General features: G+C 42.8%; 3 protein-coding genes across 3 annotated transcripts; 2 read left to right on the plus strand and 1 right to left on the minus strand.

The window, feature by feature from the left end:
• Positions 1-2,641: 2,641 nt before the first annotated feature.
• LOC107192553 (cholinesterase-like) lies at positions 2,642-6,496 on the plus strand. The gene is made up of 8 exons (XM_015581840.1): positions 2,642-2,905; positions 3,313-4,471; positions 4,532-4,722; positions 4,798-4,984; positions 5,019-5,154; positions 5,233-5,428; positions 5,501-5,616; positions 6,029-6,496. The coding sequence occupies exons 1-8, from the start codon at positions 2,642-2,644 to the stop codon at positions 6,396-6,398; spliced, it is 2,619 nt and encodes an 872-aa protein (XP_015437326.1). The 3' UTR covers positions 6,399-6,496.
• A 1,452-nt stretch (positions 6,497-7,948) lies between these two features.
• Positions 7,949-9,889, plus strand: LOC107192610 (armadillo repeat-containing protein 3-like). The gene is made up of 6 exons (XM_015581908.1): positions 7,949-8,402; positions 8,517-8,684; positions 8,998-9,160; positions 9,221-9,339; positions 9,412-9,570; positions 9,650-9,889. The coding sequence occupies exons 1-6, from the start codon at positions 8,040-8,042 to the stop codon at positions 9,887-9,889; spliced, it is 1,212 nt and encodes a 403-aa protein (XP_015437394.1). The 5' UTR covers positions 7,949-8,039.
• A 1,773-nt stretch (positions 9,890-11,662) lies between these two features.
• Positions 11,663-15,678, minus strand: LOC107192589. The gene is made up of 4 exons (XM_015581884.1): positions 15,313-15,678; positions 13,417-14,024; positions 12,249-12,735; positions 11,663-11,968 (listed from the first exon to the last, which is right to left on the minus strand). Exons 1-4 carry the CDS (start codon positions 15,676-15,678, stop codon positions 11,771-11,773), a joined length of 1,659 nt encoding a protein of 552 aa, XP_015437370.1. The 3' UTR covers positions 11,663-11,770.
• Positions 15,679-18,318: the final 2,640 nt, after the last annotated feature.

The following is an 18,318-nucleotide window of genomic DNA, read 5'->3' on the forward strand; positions in this document are numbered from 1 at the left end:
TGGTCCTACAGTAATGACGGTAACATTTTATTATTGCAGATTGTCGGGTACCATTACGGGGATTTCCCTGTACGAACAATACCGAGGAAGATATACAGGGTGAACCACGAATCGTGATCAGTAGAGATTACTCTGTTATTAACAGACCGATCGAAAATGTTTTTATCAGGTATAGCATGGTTTCAAGAGAGCTTTAACGCGATTATAGCAAATTTTTTGTTTCAGCAACATTTCGCTTCGAGACAATAAAACATTGAAGGTTTTATTGGAAACTAACAGTTCTTCCTGTCTGGAATAGTAACAATACAGGGTAAATTACTCGGTTTAATATACTGTAAATGAGATGTCCGATGCAGTGGCTACTTGCGTTGTCGAACGACAACTGCGGAGACGTAATACGCGATAATTACATCCACGGTCTTATTCCCACGAGTTCAAAGACTATTTTAATGTCGAAGTTCCCATAAAAGAAGGGGGGATGTACGCACGACAGGACACGAACAACGAGCCTAATAGCGTCCATTTAAATCAACTTTCCGCGAACGTCGGAGACAAAGGCAGACGCCACGGGATGATCGAATTTAGGAGATTTTCATTTCTCAGCTACAGCTACAAATGTTTCATATCCCATCAGCCCCAAAAATGGTCAATATTATCCAATATATTCCAAGTATGTATACCGATCTAAAAAATTAATTTCAATTTTTATGGACAATTAAAATATATGAATTATTCAGATCTCCAATGGATTTTCCTGCATTGCTAAGTCACTCCTTTCAATTTTCCAGTTATCATCCTACGATTGCTACTGTTATTATATTCTGGACGCTGGAAACCGACCCCGCTGCGTCGAGCGTGACGATTCCAAGCGGATAGCGCGTAATTAAACTCGGCCCGGTTCTTTACTGGGACTGTACTGCCATGTAAGTAAAGTCGAGCGGGGAACACGGCTAATAAATCCAGCAATTGCTGTAAATTGAAGAACTCACACGAGGGGGGGGGAGGACCGACGCGATGAAAAAAAAAAAAACATTTCACTTTGTTCTTCCGCTGGCTGGAGAAATTCTTAGGGACGTCGGAATATCGCGATGTCGAGCTTCTCTAAAACAACTGGTGTCATTCTTACTTCGCTTATTTGACCCTTGTTGTCTATTCGCAATATTCTCTGCCATAATCATTTGGAGATGCAAATATGAAGCTGATCGGTAACCAAATATGTTATAATAATCATTTATCTGGCTTTTAGTGGCTCACACTGAAAATCGTCCACTACATTCGCTCCTTATTCGCCGTTGCAAAATTAACTAAATACAAATAAAAAATGTCTATAATCAATATAGAAATATTTTTTACTTATTGTTATAAGAAAGGTCGATTTTCAGTCTGAGCCACTGTATGTATGCACATGTGTGTTCGTATTAAGCGAAGCATTACAGTGAAATTGTTGCGATGAGCGTCACTGATCTAATCTTTTTCAGGTAAAATCACTTCGCGATAAGCGTGACCGTTACACGAGCCAAGTAATCTCCGTTAGAATGCTCCGAGTGAAACAGAAGTAGTCGTCACGATTTTCATACACGTTGTCGTCGTGTGGTGTTTCTTGAAAGGAAGATCATTTACAGTTAAAGGTGAACATTTTCCTTATTTCTTTGTCCACGTATTCTACTCGATCAATCGATGCAGAGCCTTTAATGAAAGTTTAATTATATTCATAATTTGTTCTCACCCGATAGAACGACAGCACGTCGACTCATTCATTCACGCGACGGGCATACCTCGATGATCATAGGGGCTCGTAGATCACGCTCCTCGATCATTCCTGCGAGTACTTGGTGTGTGGGCGAACGATCGCAGCGCGTATTTGCGCTCGAGTACAACATTGCCCGTTCAGTGGTCTCCGGACACTGGACCGAGCAACGTTAATATACCATAAACCATTTTCACTCCCATTCTAGCTCGTTTTAAAATGTTGCCTCGAGTTGTTTCACGAAAACGAACCAGATCGAGTGTACATCGACAGGAGTATTGATCCGTCAACTCAGTGATCGGTAAGTAACCGATGGACCTTCGAGTGTATAATTTATTAATTTCCACAATCGGTTTCTAGTAATCTATCTCGTTCGAAATGTTCAAATATTCCGCGCAGAAAATGATTCTCCGTGTTCGGATGGTTCAAGAAGCGGAATAATAACGATCGTTTTCGAACGTGACGGGCCCAAAGGGTGTTGGCCCATGCCGCGTGCTGTTCGTGACTATCGTCGATTTCGTAACGACACGCGAGTACCGTTCAACGTTCTCTTTATCGTGAAGCTCTGTATACCTATGTGGAACCGTTTCATCCTCTAGCGTACAACACCGTGTGTATACTATACCTACTACTCAATGAATGTACGTACGTACGCCTAGTTGTAAGATTTTACTTTCGTAGTGCCTTTCCCTTTTTCCCGGCTCCTCTTATGGGTTTCCTGTTAGGACCGAGTTCCCTGGTTTACAATCATGTGTGTATATATATGTGGGATGTGTCACACGTATATTACCTGCGTGTTCTGCTACCACCACACGAGCAACCATACCTGTCTCACTCTCTCCCTGGTTGCAGTGAAACGCCAGTCGACGGCAGAGCATAGCACGCGGCGGTAAGATGGCCGTGTACAGACTGTCCAGGACACTTGGTAGCGTCTGCTTTCCTCTGTGTTTCCTTGCGTTTACGGTATTGTGTCAGGAACAAATATCGTCTGGTAATCGGTACTATGGCCGTGACGGTGTCTATGTGCCACCAAATGGGCCCGATCGCCGGACCGACACATATATTTACAAGGATAGACGGTACGGTTACCGTCCCAGTTACCTGGACCCTGTTTACAAAGGACCCACCAAATCTCCGGAGGATCGATACCATTACGAGGTAAGCCGAACAACGTGTAAGAAAAACCGATGAATGGGGTGAAGATCTGAATAGTTTTCTCTGTAAACATTCCGTCGTTTCTCTTAAAAATCAATGACGTTATTGTAACGTTCGCTCACAGCTAAGTGTACTGGGTCACTCCCATAAGCGATGCAAAACTTTCATTGGAACAAATATACCGGGTGATCCGAAAGGGTTGGATTTCTGTGATCTTGATTATAAATAATGTGCTTTTACAGGATGGTAGTGCGGAGATGTTGAATTACTTTAGAGATACAAATAATTAAAGAGATGCTAAGTTTTGGATTAATACTGACGCTATAATCATAGGAGTAGAGATAGTTTAAGTGGCAGTTAGTGTTTTTGTTGCTGGCATTTTTTTTACAGAATTTATTATTGTTTTTAAGGATACTACTTCAAGATTACCTTTGCCTGGAATATTAGGCGGATGGCGGGAGGATCTTCAAGGAAGAGAACGGTCTGATTCCAAAAACTTGGAAAGAGATATCACTGTCACTACCACCTATGGACAAGTGCAAGGTTTTAAAGTTTACTTGTACGACGATCCACAAGCAAGACACAGACCTTGGAGTTTACCGGTTGAAAGAGTGACAAAATATGTGAACGTATTTTTGGGTATTCCCTATGCTATGCCACCTATAAGGGAGGGCCGTTTTAAGCCTCCTAGACCGCACAGGGGTTGGCAAGTGTTACAAGCTGTTGACTGGGGACCAGCGTGTCCTCAACCGAGTGCATATACCGGTGCCACTAAAGGAGTTAGAGATGTAGACGAAGATTGTTTGTATTTAAATATTTTCACACCCAATATCGGGTCTGGACTAGCTCAACCGTATGCTGTAATGTTCTATATTCATGGTGGAGAGTTTGCTCATGGAGCTAGTAACTTATTTCCTGCTCATATGCTGGCTGCATTTTACAATGTAGTAGTTGTATCTATTAACTATCGATTGGGGGCATTGGGATTTCTAAGTACAGGGGATGAGAACAGCCCTGGAAACTATGGGATTTTGGATCAAGCAATGGCACTACGATGGGTGTACGATAATATTAGAGCTTTCAATGGTAATCCCGATGCAATAACACTTTTTGGTCCAGGTGCTGGTGCAGCAAGTGCTGGTTTATTAATGGTTGCACCCAGAACTAGAGAAATGGTATCGAAAGTGATAGCTCAGTCGGGTTCCGCGTTAGCAGACTGGGCAGTTATCATAGACAAGTATAGAGCGCAGAATACTTCCCGAGTATATGCTGAAATGTTAGGTTGCAGCATAGAAAGTAGTTGGAAGTTAATTCAGTGTTTAAAGGATGGTCGAAGTTTCCTTGAACTGGGTAACTCTGAATTGAAACCACATGTTGGGATGTTCCCATGGGCACCTGTGTTTGATGTGAATTTTACTGTACCGAGCGATAATTTATACGAAGACTGGAGAGCATCTGATTGGCGCTTCTTCACAGAAATACCCGAAGACGCTATTAAAAATCATAGATTCAAAAATAATTTGGCATATATGGCTGGTGTAACTACTCAAGAAGCAGCTTATCTAATATGTAAGTAAAGTATGATTTACTCTATTGAGTATGTAATATAATAATATTTTTATATTCCAGATAATAATGCCACATTGGCAAGGAATCAGTACATAGTAGATTCGCAATTATTCGACCAAAAGATCTGGGAACTTGTTCTTCAGTATAACTACACTCTCAATCCTCAAGGCGTTTATGAAGCCATAAAATATATGTACACGTACTGGCCAGATCCAAAAAATATTACGCACATTCGCGATCAATACATCAGTGTAAGTTAAACGTACTGCAGTTGTAAATGCTTACTTTACTATTATAGAAAGGAATTAATCATATTATGTGTGCAGCTGCTGACTGATTTCCATTATGTGGCTCCGTTCGACAAAATTGCAAAGCTCTTAGTGGAGAAACATGTGCCTACTTATTTATATGTATTGAACACAACTGTGGAAACCCTGAAATTACCACACTGGCGAAGAGTGCCTCACAATGCTGAACTTCTTTGGCTCACAGGAGCACCTTTCATGGATGTCGGTGGGTATACAATATCTTAAAATATTTGTAAAAGATTCTGTAATAAGAAAGTGCAATTTTATAGAATTCTTCCCTCAGAAATGGAAACTAAAACGAGATATGTGGACTGATAATGATCGCAATATGAGTCACTTCTTCATGAAAGCGTATTCAAATTTTGCAACGTATGGGTACGTTTAGCTATATCATAGAGACAACCATTTTTTTAGGTTTTAGCATACAGTACAGATCACACTACTCTTTTCCAGAAATCCTACACCTTCCCAAATTTTGGGCTTGCATATGGACGTTGCCAAGCAGGGGCAATTACGATACCTGAACATCAATACAACCTACAACAGTTCAATTTTATTGAATTACAGACAAACGGAAAGCGCTTTTTGGTCCTCTTATCTGCCGACCGTTATTGGTCGCTTAGTGCCTACGTATCCCCCAGTCACCGAAGTAAGATCACTACCTTGCATATTTCTCTAGATCCGGGGCATATTTATTTATCCGTTTCTACTTCATTTGCAGTATTGGTGGGAGCCGAAGCAACCCTTACAGATTGCATTTTGGTCAGTTTCTACGGCCTGTCTGCTCTTAATCGTGCTCTCTGTAGTGTGCTGTATGCTTTGGCGTAACGCCAAAAGGTAAGAAAAGGTAAACAGAACCAAACCCATATGACTACGTATACTCCAGATTGGTTGGGCTTGCTATAACTGTAGCGCATGCGGGATATGGTTCTGGTTTTACACCTGTTCAAACTATATTCGGTTAATGTCGGTTTAACACTCATAGAATGCCATCGATTAATTTTATCGTTACTTGCAATTCATGCAGCAAAACTAAGGCTGCCAGATCATACGCAGGTAAACTATAACACTACTCATTCATGCTGTGTTTAAACACTTTGTACGTAGTTTCTATGGTTTCACGATGATTCTTTCCTATCGGTAAGACTGTAATTAATATTCTTATCGCAGTGTCATTTTACCATTCAGATTTTTTAATATTTATCCGAAGCAGATACATGTACAGTCCTTTTTACGATGACTCTTCCAGACAATCTGATCACTACTATAGCGGGGACATCCTGATGGTACGAGACGACGAACCCTCGGAGGGAATCGAGAATCTGACTCGTGCCTCCAAGGAGAACGTTTACGAGTACCGAGACGCACCGCCACTCAGAGCAAGAATATCACGACAGAATGAGGGGAAACTTCAGGAACGTTTGGCGCACAACCGGAAGTTCAGCTCGACTCCATCGCTCAGAAGTAACTCCAATATTTCATTAAAAGATATGCGCACCGAAGGATTCGTTACCAGTTCACCGAACGGGCAGCCTAAGCTGAATAAAGCGATGAGTCAGTCCTCGTTGCGGAAAAGTAGGACTCAGCTTGTCCAAGGTGTTCCACAGACAGCTGTATAAATCTTGATTGTGTACCTTTATCCACGATTTTCTTATTTATTGTAGACAAAGACACACCGAGAACAATTTAATGATTTCTAGCAAAGAAAAGATCTACAGTAATGTCTCGATGAGTGCGACATATTCGAGTCGATTTCGGAGCATTCGTGGCAAAACTGAAAGATTTTCAGCCCATCATAAATTTATTCTTTGCCCCAACTCGAGACTCTGCTTAGATTCTATTTACTCTATTTTGATTGGTTCCACAAGGAGATTCACCAGTGGCGGGAATAACGCCGTTGCTCGTGTCGCATTCATTGAGGGATCACTGTAGTTAGCATTATCGCGGAACGATGAGTTATATTTCACGCACAAGAGATACCGCCAACGATAAATTTCGAGGTTAAAAATAAGGAATGTTCCAACGACTGAATTTGAATAATATTCTACGGTTCGGCTAAACATTTTATCCGTCCATAAATACGTCATTGTTATATGTATTTAGAAATTCATATTTTTGTAGTGTATATATATATATATATCGTTACTTTATACGTTTTTTTTTTATACTGATTTTAGCTTTATAAGAATCAATGTTGTGCCTTGTAGGATATGTCAGTAATTTTCGAAGAGAACAACACACGTTATAATAGTAATATATTTTATAATAGTACAAGTCACCGACAAAATCACGTCAATGGAATATATGCATTTTTCTATCTCTTTTTTACCATAAAAGAGGCAGCTATATTATATATATAAACAATATATTCACACGTGGCTACGTTTGTAGTATTATTAGAGAACCACGCGTAGTTGTAGTCAAACCGATCTCATTTTTTTTTTTTTTTTACCATTGTCACAATTTCATTTATATTCTAGTAATTCGCAGTATCAAATCACGAAGAGAGATATATATTATTATATCGTGCGAGAGAGAGAGATTTTATATATTTTCTATAATGTTTAAGATTATATTCCCGCGTTAAGAAAGTTCGAGAGCGTATAATATTAAATCACCAAAAGTGCGTATATCGAATGTATGGCAATCAAAGAAGCACCCCGTTAAGTATAATAAATTGTACAATTAAAGTACATTTTCGAAGCAAACTTTAGGCATTTAAAGAATAATCTTTGTTCGTTCATTGCGGCAATATTCATTATACACATATTGTTTGTTAAGCGTCGCGATGAACATTCGCTGTAAATATTAATGAAAATCTGAAATGAAGAGACATGGGACCAAAAAGGATTGAAGTAATAATCGACATTATGTATACGCGTGTGTACGTTACGTTTTTTTCGACAGCCTTGGTTCACTTGTAAACTTTGAAATAGAAACGTTCGGAGAAGGGAAAGGAACGGGTGGATCGCGAAGAACAAAGTAAATACAAGTTCGATCCACTTCGTTTAGAAGCGAAATATCCTGGTACAGCGATCTTGCTGTTGAAATGCCAGGAGCAACCTGTACTTTTAGCGGCGGCCGCTGCTCTTTCGAAATACGGCAGTAAATCAAAAGGGAATTTGGAAATCTTGTTCGATCTCGAGATCGTGGAAAGTGTGATCCCGTTGATTGAACACGAGGATCTATTCACGCGAAGGTTATTTAATTTAAGGACTTGAGTACACGTTGATTTTACGCGAAGTTAATCATTTTCATAAATGTTTAAATATTCCTTGACACGTCGCGTGGGGCACAGATTTGCAGCGAAATTACTAGCGGAAATGATAGGCATCCCGAATGTTCGGAATTTCTTGATGGACACCGGCTACTACATTCTTCATTTCACGAAGGTTCTCATCAACGACAAAGATTTGTTCATGCAGGAATTCTCCTCTTTGATATTGGCAGAAATATCGAACGATATGTTCGGAGCAGCACAATTATTAAAGGAGTGCCCGCACATGAATTTTTTGTTCGAAAGATTCCAATCACCTGACCCGGATGTTAAAAGGAACAACTTACAGATTATGTACAATATATTACAAGATCCTATCGGAGCAATAGCGATCATAAACACAAAGGTGTACTAGGATGACCAGTTGAACGACATATTTTGTAAAATTTCTTTAATCTTAGACGTACACGTTTGTGCTATTTCCATGATATTTAATATATACTTATTCTGTAACTTTCAGAATTTTAACCTGAACCTTATCTATGACCTCTATGACTCACCTTATCCCGAGATCCAAAGGCTTGCTCTAAAGATCGTGGCTGATTTGGTCAGCAGAAACCAAGATGATAGCATGCAGGATAATTTTAGAAGATCAAACGGTCTCCAAGCTTTGATGAAGTTTTTAGATGTAAGGATCCGGTTGCATGTGTCCTGTAACATTTAATGGGCGTACACTTGCATCAATTTAGAACGAAGAATGGCAAGATCTGCATGCAGAGGCACTTAGGATTCTTTGTTTGGCATCTGATAATCCTGTAACTGTGAACCTGCTGAAGGAAGCCCTTGATGTAGCTGTGCGCCTAGCATACACACCTTTGGGCAGAAAAGTAATACATATGTTATTCTATAAAGTCCAAGCTGCACAATGCCAATGGTTTGGGGATTGAAGTTTTTTTATTTAAATTCTACTATATCTGATTCAATACTCGTTTGCTCTGTAGGCACTCTACTCTTATGGTATTATAGATCATTTAGTGCACACGGTGCAGGGCAATATGCAAGCAAGCGTGTATGAGATCAGCTGCCATGGGATTGGTATGATGGCGTTATATGCTGAAGCTGCTAAAGAACTAACCGATAGCAATTGCATGAAGAATATTTTAGGTAGCTCAGATGCTAAAATTTTCCTTATAGTTACATTCCTAATTTACACACTTATTCCAGACATCCTGAAAACAGAGACTTTCAAGTGGACTGTTAGGCAAGCAGCCATGTTCGCTTTGACCCAGCTGCTTAAATGTGACATACAAAATTGTCATGATTTCTTGGACATTCAGGGACAAGTAACTTTATTAGTTTAAACTGCCTTAAATTCCTGGTTTCAACCTATGCCAGACATGTTAACAATCCTTTAGAATTACCTCATATGGCTGATGAAGCAAACTGTAGAGAAGGTGCCTATAGAGATCCTGATTGGGGCTGTCGAGTGCTTAACAACAATAGCAAAGAATCAGTCTTTACGAAGTTCCATTATTAGCACTGACGTGATTGATGTGATATGCACATCCTTCGAGGTAAACTTCCACATTTAACATTAACGCAGAGAATAATGAAACTTTTTGCATTAAAAGAAGTCAAATTTTTCTTTGTCAGCTGACGTGTCCTATAACGACCGATTACAAGATCGCCTGTTGCAATGCTCTTTCTGTACTGTGCATGGACAACGTTGGAAGATCCGCTTTTCTGAAGGTCCACGGGCCAAGCAGATTGTACAATCTATTATGCGACGTTCGGTCGATTCCAATAAGGAACGCAGCCGCTCAGATTGTTCAATTGTTATGCGTGGATCCGGTTCTGGCTGACGCTTTCGTGCAGGCCAGATATTTAAATTAGTAAGCCCCAGGATATATTTTTTAACGTACAAAAGAGAAATTCGCAATCGTTCAAATTGAACCGGTGAAAACCTGATGACCCAAGCATGCTGAACAACCGATCCACCGCGAGAGTTATCCCTTCCTGGGACACGTGCATAGGGGCGCTGTTCGACTCCCATCTGCCGATCAAGTTCGCTTTCACTGGACGACTTTCGCTGCACGACGTCACCAAAGATGGATTTTACGTACTCCGGAGGCACACCTGCCCGTAAGACGATCGATGAATTTTTTTTATAAAATATAACAATACGGATTACTTTGAAGCATCAAAGTTTCCTTAGACTGACAGTAGAACGATCTTGAAATGCATCTTCGACCGCAGATTTCCTATCCTGGAAGACATCTTCCGGTTCAAGTTCTGCCCACTGGAACCGGTTTACGTGGTGAACTGTGCTTCGCCTCACCGGTCCGAGTCGTCGGAACTGTTGCATCACTCGATCTTAGAAGGCAAGCACCTTGATTCTACCACGGTACAGGATCATCACGTGTCAGGCTCTTGATATTCTAGAAAATCTTAGTACCATCAGCGTCGAGGAAATCCACCGTAAGGGAGTATTTCTGTCGACGTACCTCGAGGCATTGGTGATGGACTCGAAGTTCGGTCGTCTGCAATGCGATCCATGTCTCCACGATTACATAGACCTGTTCAAATGCAAGCTGATCGCTGCAGAATCGAAATGCGTGTAGGTGTCCCCCTAATTGATACTCGAAACGTTTTCTTCCCTGCCAATCCCCCTGATTCCGTGTACACCTCTAACGCAGAACATCCGAGACGAGATCTGGCCTGGCGAACATTAGTTACGTGGCCATGCGTGCCACGATGCTGGCCAAATTCGTGGCCAGACAAATGTCCGGGCCGGATCAGCTGATCAGATGCGTGGACCATCAGCTGGATGTTCATTTGAAAGAGATCAAGGCCAACACAGAGACCAGCGTGATACCGTTAGGGATGCTGCGAGTCGGTTCTTACCTCGAACGAGCATTGCTGTTCAAAGTAATAGCGGACAGAGTGCATCTACCCGCTGCTTTGGTCAGGGGTGAATACGGGAAAGCCTGGATCGAGATAGCTGTGCCCGAAGTAACGACCAGTCGTCGATTTTCTTTCGCTAAAAAAATGTCGAATTAATCTCTGGTGCAGATGGGTTTCGCAATTGTCTCACATTCGAATGGTTTTCAGACTACCGGCCCGATCGAGGAAGCGTCGTTCGAGCATTACGCGAAGAGGAACTCCTGCCCAGAGTATGTTACGTTACAACCGACGCAGCTGTACACGTGCAAAGAAGATGATCCTAGTGTTGACGCGGTCTCCGTCGATCATCGTCGAACGGCGTTCCCTACAAAACTATTCAGGCCGAATTTCATCGTCGATTTGATGTACTCGCCCGGGGACTTGATCCCGATCGACAGCCGCCGGGCGAGATTGTACTGCAGGCAACAGCCGACCTGCCAGCGAGTTTGCCCTAACTGACACAAACTTACTTTCCGAACGGAGAAAAAGCTTTATTTCTATCTGGACGAGTATACACTACAATATCGGTCTACTGAACTATCGCTCGCACTCTCACGCACTCTTTGGACTGTTGAAGATCGAGGACGCCTTATATAAAATTACTCTGCGGTAAAAAAAATACAGTAACGTTATTTACACTCGTGGGCACGCTTGTACGCGGCCGAACGGAGCCAACGACCTCGAACGGTCGGAGTTCCATCGGTACGACGAAAAAAAAGGGAACGCATTTCCAGCGTTCGAATAAATTAGAGTCGGGCACACTCGGTGCGCCTGGTCGATGTAACAAAAAGAAACGGTTTCGTAGACTCGTGTACATCCGTGTGACACGAACTATTGCGACGAGACACGTCTTGACAGAGTCCTGACGTCCCCGAGTCTGACCACGCCGAAGAAGCTGTCGATCGCCTCGAGAACGGCTCCCCTTGGCGATTCCCCGGTCTCTTTAAGGGCCAACGAGTCGTTCTGTCGTAGAAGCGTCACTTGCGCCGAGAAGCATGTCTGGTCGATTTTCTTACAAGACCTCGACACCTGCAAGAGTAATTTTATTGTATCGGTAACATCGGACGGCAGGCAGGGAAAGGTTCTCAGGTCTTGACGCCAACTTCTTACTTCCCAGATAGCACATGACGGCTTGAAGACGCCCATTTTACGGCCATTTTAGATCTAAAACGCCTTTAAGCCGTCTGGGTTGTAAACCAAATTTATATTTGTTTCATAATTTCAAGCTCTAACGCTGCTGTAAATACCTCGAAGAGTTACTCGAGGACCTTTCCCTTATCGCGTGATAACCAAAGAAAGTATCGCTCACCGTGCACTTCAAGATCACCCGGTCGTTGACCTCCAAATTGAATCCAGCTTCGTGGACCGTGTCCACGTAATGGATTTGCGCGTAGACCAAGTACAGTCCGTCCTTGTTTATTACAAGACTACCGTCGTTTTGCATGTTGAAGTGCTGGCTCATCAGCTGGTCCACCCAATCGGTGGCCCTCCACGCGGTGAAGATCCGATCCTTGTGACAATGCCCCGTATCTGTAACGTTGCAGAGCCGACCGCATCTGTGGTTGCACTCGCTGACTCCCGGAAGCTCTCGGTCGGCGCTGTAATGCGCGGCAAAAACCTGCCTGGGCACGGTCAAATGTTTTCGCAGCCTTCGAGCCGATTTTCTCGGCTGGTGTTGCCCGTTGATCGAACCGTTCGTACGGTGTGTCTCGACCGACATGAAATCGTAACCGGCGTCTTGGGCCGAGACGGTGTAGTATTTCTTAGGGGGATGTCTGCCACGTGTGTCGATCGACCTGAAGTGGACGAAAGAAGCAGCTAAGTCACGTACATATTCTGGACCCAAGTGGATAACCATCCTGTTGCGAATTAATCGCCCGGGGGTTTTTATGTTAACCACGATCGTTGGCTTGCAACGGTATACAGTAAATCCTGAACCGCATATGACCATTACTGTACTGCGAAGAATACGTTGAATATAAATGTATAATAGGTAATTCAGATTTTTAGATATCTAGTGTTTTTAGAAATGAATTTAATTCATATAATTGCAAATTAATATTAATTTAATAATGTTTATTATATGTAATAGTAATAATATTCATATTATTTGTTTTTATAAAAATTATTTGATAATTTATATTTTATAAAATTTCGAAGGATGGTACGAGGAATGTGTGGAATATATACTTCTGAGGAAAAAGAATCTGACGAGTGGAGACTAAAGTAATTCTCTTACAACCCTTACAAATACTCTCCCGCTCGTAAGTATGAGGACACTTATCGAATATGCAGTAAATGTTATCAGTGGACTGCGGATTTTATGCATTTATAACACACACTACTCTCTCGAATTCACTATACTTAAGAGTTTAATCAATTTTAAAGATGTATGTATTCTTTTTGGAGTAAACAGATAAAAATATATATTTGCATAAACATCCGCAGTCAACTTATGATTGTAAACGTTAACTCACGTGTCTTGCTTGTCCCCGTCAGGTTTATCCGCCGTGTCACCTTGTGGACTGGAACCAGTCGTGATCATCCTCCTGGTATGGTTCCGATCGCCGTGTCGCTGAACGTTCAACCTCTTCGAGGCGTCCTTGTGCTCGTTAACGGACCGTTTCCGTTTCAACGCTGTTCTCCATTCCAGCAGAAGATTCATCGCATTCTGGCCGTCTGGAACATCCCTCTTCTGCTTGGTATTACTCTTCTGCTTTTCCTTTGTTGCCTCTGTGGTCTTCCGCTCGTGTTCTTCCAGGTGACGTTCCCTGTCCACGTGACGGTGGCCCGACCGTCCATTCTTCTTCGATTCTTGACCGTCGTTGGCGTCTGTTCGACGAGTTGCCGCCAACATTTCCAACGCTGCTTTGTCGGTGCTTGGCTCCGGTGGGGACGGGACCGGCGCAATTGTCGAAGAATACTCGGGGAAATCGGACGGTCTGGCGCCGTACGATAACGGCGAATGATAGTCCGACGAGTAGTCCTGCAAGGCATAGGTGTCCTCGTAGTTTGAGTCGTAGTCAGCATTGTCTATGTCCGCCTCGCCCGAGTCATCGTCGTCGTTCGACTCCCCAGCGTATAACTGCGAGAGGAATACAGAAAGAAACTGAACTCTACGACCATATTAGATATGAAGGGTTCTTTGGTGTAAAATTGACAGGTCCACCGCAGAGTTGGGCAGAATTTTATTCGAATAATACACAGTGAAAAGCAGCAGTACCTAAAGGTGTCATTCTGAGCTTTAAAGAGTTAATAAGATTAAATAATTGTTCGAGAAATGTTTTATTTGTTATTCGAAACTTTTTATCTGAATAATTAGTTTGCCCATCTCTGGTCCACCGTGATCAACCTTGTACACTCTCTGCCAGAGATAGGGAAATTCATTACAGTGGACTCTAACTATTAGGTTAGAAGTCGAAACTATTAGTTAAAAGTCATGTATCGTTCGAATAAAATTTTGCTCTGCTTTCTGGTATGTTCGATTAGCTTAAGTTTTTGTGAAAGTCAATTAATACGTAATAGGAATTTCGCGGTTATTCATTGAAAGTCGAACGTCGTCCTGTTTCCGATCGAGCAGCGCGCCGTTCGAATAGCCGTGAACATCCGGAAGCATTAAAGATTCCATCGTGAATTGCATAATTTGTTCGATAATATTCGTAGCCCCCGGCGAGACGCAACTGTTCCTCGGAGGTCATCGAACCTGTTTGATGATCGGACACGTTGTCGTTGATATTTTATCGTCGACCTTTCCGTGTCACGCGTCCCGATTCGATAACCCGGTTTCTCTGATTGTTATTGAATATCGTGTCGCCGGCGATCATCGTCTGTAATTAATAGTATCGCGACTCGATCCTGCTCCCTCGTGTATGTACTTCAATTCCGTCAACTATCCCCGGTTGCTCAACGATCTCACCGGTTTCTTATGTTTCCAGGTCCGAATCGATCATCACTCGCTGCATCAACGAAGCGAATTATACATCGAGTGATCGGCATAGATTGATAACCGACCGATGAATCAAGCCGACGGATTGCGTCCAATCGAACGTGAATCGACGACACTAACATTTACCGATATTGGTATCGATTTATCACTACAACATCCGGTGCAACAAAAAATACTCATCGATATATGAACGTGCATCGATTTCGAACAGAGCCATTCGCATTATCTGTCGATTACAGCTTATCGATCATTTTTAAAGCGAGAGCAAAGAAACAGTAAGAGACTTGCGTAATTTTCCATCGAACTTACAGTACAGTTTTCAGCTTATGTATATCACGATACGTAATTCGATCCGATTGTTTCTTTCGTTCAAGGACACTCGGAATATGATCGGGAATGATCTGCTGCTGGATGTGTGTTTACTGACCTGCTCCTCGAAGGCCTTCAGCTCGTCCAAGAGATCCTCCTCCAGGAACCGATGCTTCAAGCTCTCCACGTCCCGTTTCAGTTCCTCGATTTCCCGCGCGTTTATCAACGAGCAACGCAGTTTCCAGGTTTCCAAACCGAGGCAGAGCAGAGCGATCGTCAGCGCGACGATGCTCAAAACGGTGTTCCGATCGGGACGAAAGCGTTGCCTGTTCAAACCATGTTCCAAGTCCGACTGGGAGATGCTCAGATTCTCCCTGGAAAAGCTCAAGAACGACCGTGCCTCTTCCTTCCCGCGGACGTCGTTCATCAGCTTCTGCTTCAGCTTCGCGATCTTCGTTTCCTCTTCGGACAGCACGGAAGTCATCTCGATATCAATGACAACAACAACAACACGGTGTGTATATATATATATACACGAGCTTCAAGTTTCTTTGCGTCACTCCTCTTCGAGTTACGTAGAACAATAACTATATACAGTCTTTATCTGTGTATACACAGGTCTTCTAGTTCTCTTCGAAGCTGTTCAGAGCCACTCGAATTCTCCCGTTGGTTGTATCGGCAGTTTGTTTATATCCAGGGTGTCCATCGCAGCTACCGGACTCTTCTTATCGCGGGTCTTCCAAGAGCGATTCGTCAGTGTCATCCAAACATCTCTGCGACCTTCCGCGATGACACAACCGCTAAAACTGTCGCGATAACGATATATATGTACGTAACTCGTCGTGCTTTCTCCGGGTGCGATGCCAGGAAACGAACACCGAGGAATCTAACAAGAAGACAGTGTTTTAACACTAGAACTACCGCAAAACAGTCAAATGTACACTCCTATAACGATGATTAAAATATTACCAAAGTACGTATTCTCATAAATAAAAATATTACAAAAATACAAAATTAAATATTACAAAGATCGGTAACATTTATTGACTATTTTCAGAAGTTTGTCTCGTCTTTATCGTTTCGTTAGATGTATATATACGTTCATAATTGATGTAGTTCTAGTGTTATATGTCTCACAGGGTTTTCTCTAATAACAATACGCTGTAAAACGTGTCGCGTCCTCCACTGCACGTTACACGTCGTTCATCTGATTCCAGAAATTCGTAGACCAGGGAGATGAATCAAGACGTTAAATGTCCCGCATCCCAGGGGCCCCTCTTTAAAACCAGTCCGGTGGGTTTTTCTCCCCAATTGGAGAAGGAGAACTGCGAGCAGGACCGACCACCGTGGGCAAGAGTGTATCGAAAATTCGACCCTTTGGCCCCTCACCTCCGCCCGCCAACCTTTCCTCTCGGTCCTTTCTTTTGCCTTCTCTTGCCCGACTTCTTTTTCTTCTCGTTGCACGAGCCTCGCGTGCTGTGGAACGCGTGTCTGCCTCACGACGATCCGTCGCGGTTTCTCGATCTTCCGACACGGGGTACCCGTTTTCTATTTTCAATGTTTCTCTTCTTTCCTACCTCCCTGGAACACCACCCACTCTTCAACAATTTTTTTATCGACAATTTCCAACAGGGAAATCTCTCCACGTGGACGATTCTGAATACCAAGATATTAATTCTCTGTAAATAATAAATTCACAGAGTTTCTGGACCGATGCTGCACGTAAATTCTATCAAGATCGCGCGTGGATGTTGCGCGCCACAGAAAACGCTGCAAAACCGAAACAACGACCGGCTGGTTCGAGAGACACGAGCGTACTGAGAGTTGGACGGAACGGGGAACGCGCAACGAGCCTGTATCACCGGCAGCGCCTTCGTTTCTGGATCTCAGTGGCGTAGATCAGTGATCTATCTGCGAAGATGCTACTTCCCCCCTTTCGTTCGACAGTCGAAACATCGGTACGATGACACCCCGCTTGAAACTAATTACCACACTAATGAATAATTAACCCGCTTAAACTGATTCGATTCGTTTCTCAGCGGATACCAATTCACCGGCACGAAATCCTTGGCATTCGATCTAGCATTTTTCCGTTCGGAGAAACATGTTACAAACTTTAACTAACTTAAACATGTCGAACCGTTAAGGGCCGTTTAATTTGCAATTCGTTTTTCAGTCGATTCACCTGTCAAGCGAATACATTGTTGGCCCCCCGGCAAAATACGAATTTACGAGGATCTGAAGTATTTCTCCCTGTAAGCCTCGGCAACAAAGTATGCGTTTGACAGCTTCCACGCCTCCCCAGTGGTTCGGATAACGCCTGGACAATAATCATGAAGAACAAGCAAGAAGTATTTACAAGCTTAAAAATATTTTTTTAAATTTCAAAGTACACGCTATAACGGGTGCTTAGCTATAACGCTCTCAATGGTTAAAATATTTACTATTTGGCCCTTTAAAAAAAAATAATTTGCCGAACCCTGAGCTAGACAATAATCGAGAGGAGTCTGTATATCGGTCGAGTATTCTCTTTCCATTTCGTAATCCGATTGCTCCCAATATCGCGTGCGTCTTCTCGCGAGGAAAACGTTCTCGGTACGCCCACTATTACCGATATTTCTCACAGAGCGCACGCTTCTTCCAGGAACGGTTGCAACGACGGTACGGTGACTTTATCGTGACCGACGACGTGAACACGCGTGCTGCTCCTCCGTTGTCGCCGAAGAGGGGCAAGAGGCGTCTCCGATTCCGAATTCTTTCGGTCCACGTACGAGAACGAAGCGAATTCGATACGCCCGCTGCTCCTGGAACCGTTCCCTGTCCGTACTAAACACGGGACAGACGCCGTGAGAACCGGGCCGAAAGAATTTCTCCGAGAACCGCGACCGAAGCGTCGCTTCGACGAATATTATCGCGCAGGAAGTATCGAACAATCGTTATGACACAATCATCAAGCTCTGAAACTGATTCGAACGGTGACAAATGCAGTCGATTTGCATGTAATTAACCCGGAAGTTTATGCAAATTCAGAATTTCAGATGTTAATATCTAAAACCTTTAATTAGAAGAATTTTGAATTCTGTACTGGAGCCTTTACTACGTTGATAACAACATGTAAATAGTA

This window comes from Dufourea novaeangliae, unplaced genomic scaffold (assembly GCF_001272555.1).
Source record: "Dufourea novaeangliae isolate 0120121106 unplaced genomic scaffold, ASM127255v1 scaffold355, whole genome shotgun sequence".
In the NCBI taxonomy this organism is placed as follows: domain Eukaryota; kingdom Metazoa; phylum Arthropoda; class Insecta; order Hymenoptera; family Halictidae; genus Dufourea; species Dufourea novaeangliae.